This window comes from Priapulus caudatus, unplaced genomic scaffold, assembly GCF_000485595.1.
Source record: "Priapulus caudatus unplaced genomic scaffold, Priapulus_caudatus-5.0.1 Scaffold335, whole genome shotgun sequence".
Taxonomy (NCBI): Eukaryota; Metazoa; Priapulida; class Priapulimorpha; order Priapulimorphida; family Priapulidae; genus Priapulus; species Priapulus caudatus.
In genome coordinates, this window is record NW_014577396.1 from 267,638 (window position 1) to 270,119 (window position 2,482).

Sequence of the window (2,482 nt, forward strand, 5' to 3'; positions counted from 1 at the left end):
AGAGAGGGCGAGAGAGAGAGCGCGCGCGCGAGAGAGAGCGAGAGACAAAGACACAGAGAGATGGACCGAAATACAGGCAGACAGACACAGAGAGCAGTTATCCCACACCCAACCTCCCTCCTCCCTCTCCTCCCCCGCAGCAGAAGCAGTACTCACCATCTCCATGGCGATTTCCTCCACCACCTCCTCCTCCTCCTCCTCCTCATCCCCCCTCCTCCCCCTTCTCAGCACTCACCATCTCCATGGCGATCTCCTCCGCCTGGTCCTTCGTGAAGTCAAAGTCGAACTGGATGGCTTCGTTCTCCTTGTGCTTGTCCTTGCGCTTCTTCGGGTCGACGACTCGCAGCCGCATCTGGATCTCGCATCCGTCGCCCGCGGCAACCGCGTCCGGGTCGACGAGCTCGACCTTGAAGCCGGCGTCTTCGAGAAAGAACTCGTGCATGAGCAGGTCTTTGACCTTGGGCCTGGAAGCGGAAGAGAAGGGAAGCCGGTCGGGTGAGCGTGCGCGAGAGAGCGGGGACGCATTATATATACTTAGTTGGGGGGAAAATATTTTCATCTTTCGGAAAAAATGCCCATGGACGGGTTCGTATGGATTCGTATGAACTAAAATTTACTTTCATTAAATAATTTACTAATTACTAATTACTAATTACGGGAGAAAACAGATAACTCCAGGAGTAACCCATCCTTTCTCATTAGCTTCTCATTCCTAACCCTAACGTTGGGTCCTACGGAGCAGGCTTATGGATAATTCGTAGCCTAACGGTACCTAACCCCTCCTCCACATCATTTTCCCATCTCTAACCCTAACACTAACTCTTAGAGAGCAGACGACTCACGAATAGCCCATCACGATCATACATACTTCGCCCTTCATTGTCCTCTAATCCCAAACTCTAACACTAACTCCTACTTATGAATAGACTCATTGAGCACTCGTCCAACAAATGTGTTTCTTAACATCTTCCTAGCCCGATACCTGTTTTGCACCGTTATCCCATTTTTTAACCCCATCACTCGTACATCCGTCATCCCTAACCATAACCCACCTGTCCACTATCCCTCACCCCTTCCCAGCAATATCCCGTTTCACACCATTTCCCTCATTTTTAACCCCATTACTCGTACATCCCTCATCCCTAACCCTAACCTGTCCACTATCCCTCATCCCTAACCCTAACCTGTCCACTATCCCTCATCCCTAACCCTAACCTGTCCACTATCCCTCATCCCTAACCCTAACCTGTCCACTATCCCTCATCCCTAACCCTAACCTGTCCACTATCCCTCATCCCTAACCCTAACCTGTCCACTATCCCTCATCAGCTTCCTAGCAATATCCCGTTTCACACCATGTTCCCATTTTTAACCCCATCACTCATCTTCCCTTCATCCCTAACCCTAATTGCCCTACAGGAGAGACTTCCTCCCGACAGCCTGTTCGTACGTTATACCTCCATAAAATAACAAACAGCGAGATTGAACTTACGCGCACACGTTTGTTTTTATTAAAGCCCGCCACAGCACACACACAAACACGCGCACACACACACACACACACACACACGCGCACGCGCGGAAAATGCTGCAGCAGCAGCAGCTTGTGTCTGTCTCCTCTCTTCCTAGGTTAACTATAATATCTGGTGCACTCGACATATACGTAATGCTAGAGTGGGGAATCTGGGGCAAAATACGTGTAAAAATAGAAGTCCCCTCCACTATTTCCTGTTTCCACATAACCCTATCCGATGTTTTCGATCGTCTGCCGTCGTCAATTTTTCTGCGCGTCACGTGTGTGCGCGTGTATGCACGTGTGCGTGCGTGTTCGCGTGTGTGAGAGTGCGTGTTCGTGTGTGTGAGAGTGCGTATGTGTTTGTGTGTTTGTGCGTCAGCGTGGCGCGTGCGTGTGCGCGTGCATGAGTGTACCTGTGCGTGTGAATCAGTGCGTGCGTGCATGCGTGCGAGCGTACGTGTGTGTGCCCGCGCGCGCGTGCGTGCGTGCGTGCGTGCATACGTGCGAGCGTACGTGTGTGTGTGCGTGCGCGCGCGTGCATGCGTGCGTACATATCTCCGTGTGTGTGTACCTACCTCTCAGCCCTATTCGTCTTGACACACTTTTTTACAATATCTTTGATTTCTGCATTCTCTAGCTTGTCCATACTGAGTGGTTTGACTCCCTGCAACAACCACAAAAAACACCCCACGAGATGGTAGTAGGTAAGTAGGCAAGTAGATGGTAAGTAAATGGTAAGTGGATGGTAAGTAGATGGTAAGCAGATGGTAAGTAGATGGTAAGTAGGCATTACCAACAACAAGCAAACATTCAAACAACGTCGCCGCGCACCGCGTGACAAACTTTACGAAACACACCGATGATGCAATAGAAGAAGCCGCTCTCGGGGGGGCATTACTTAGGCGCGATACGAATCCTGCATCTCGGATGTAAGAAGCTATACATCTATGATATAAGCTGACAGCG

The 2,482-nt window shown here is 50.4% G+C and overlaps 1 protein-coding gene across 1 annotated transcript in view; it reads right to left on the reverse strand.

Moving 5' to 3' along the window:
* Positions 1-2,482, reverse strand: part of LOC106809190 (serine/threonine-protein kinase WNK1-like) — a gene marked incomplete at its 5' end in the record, with an annotated part of 29,477 nt that overhangs the window by 20,504 nt on the left and 6,491 nt on the right. The window contains 2 exon segments of the mRNA XM_014812184.1: positions 236-464; positions 2,092-2,180. Of these exon segments, the coding sequence (XP_014667670.1) occupies positions 236-464; positions 2,092-2,180 (318 nt within the window).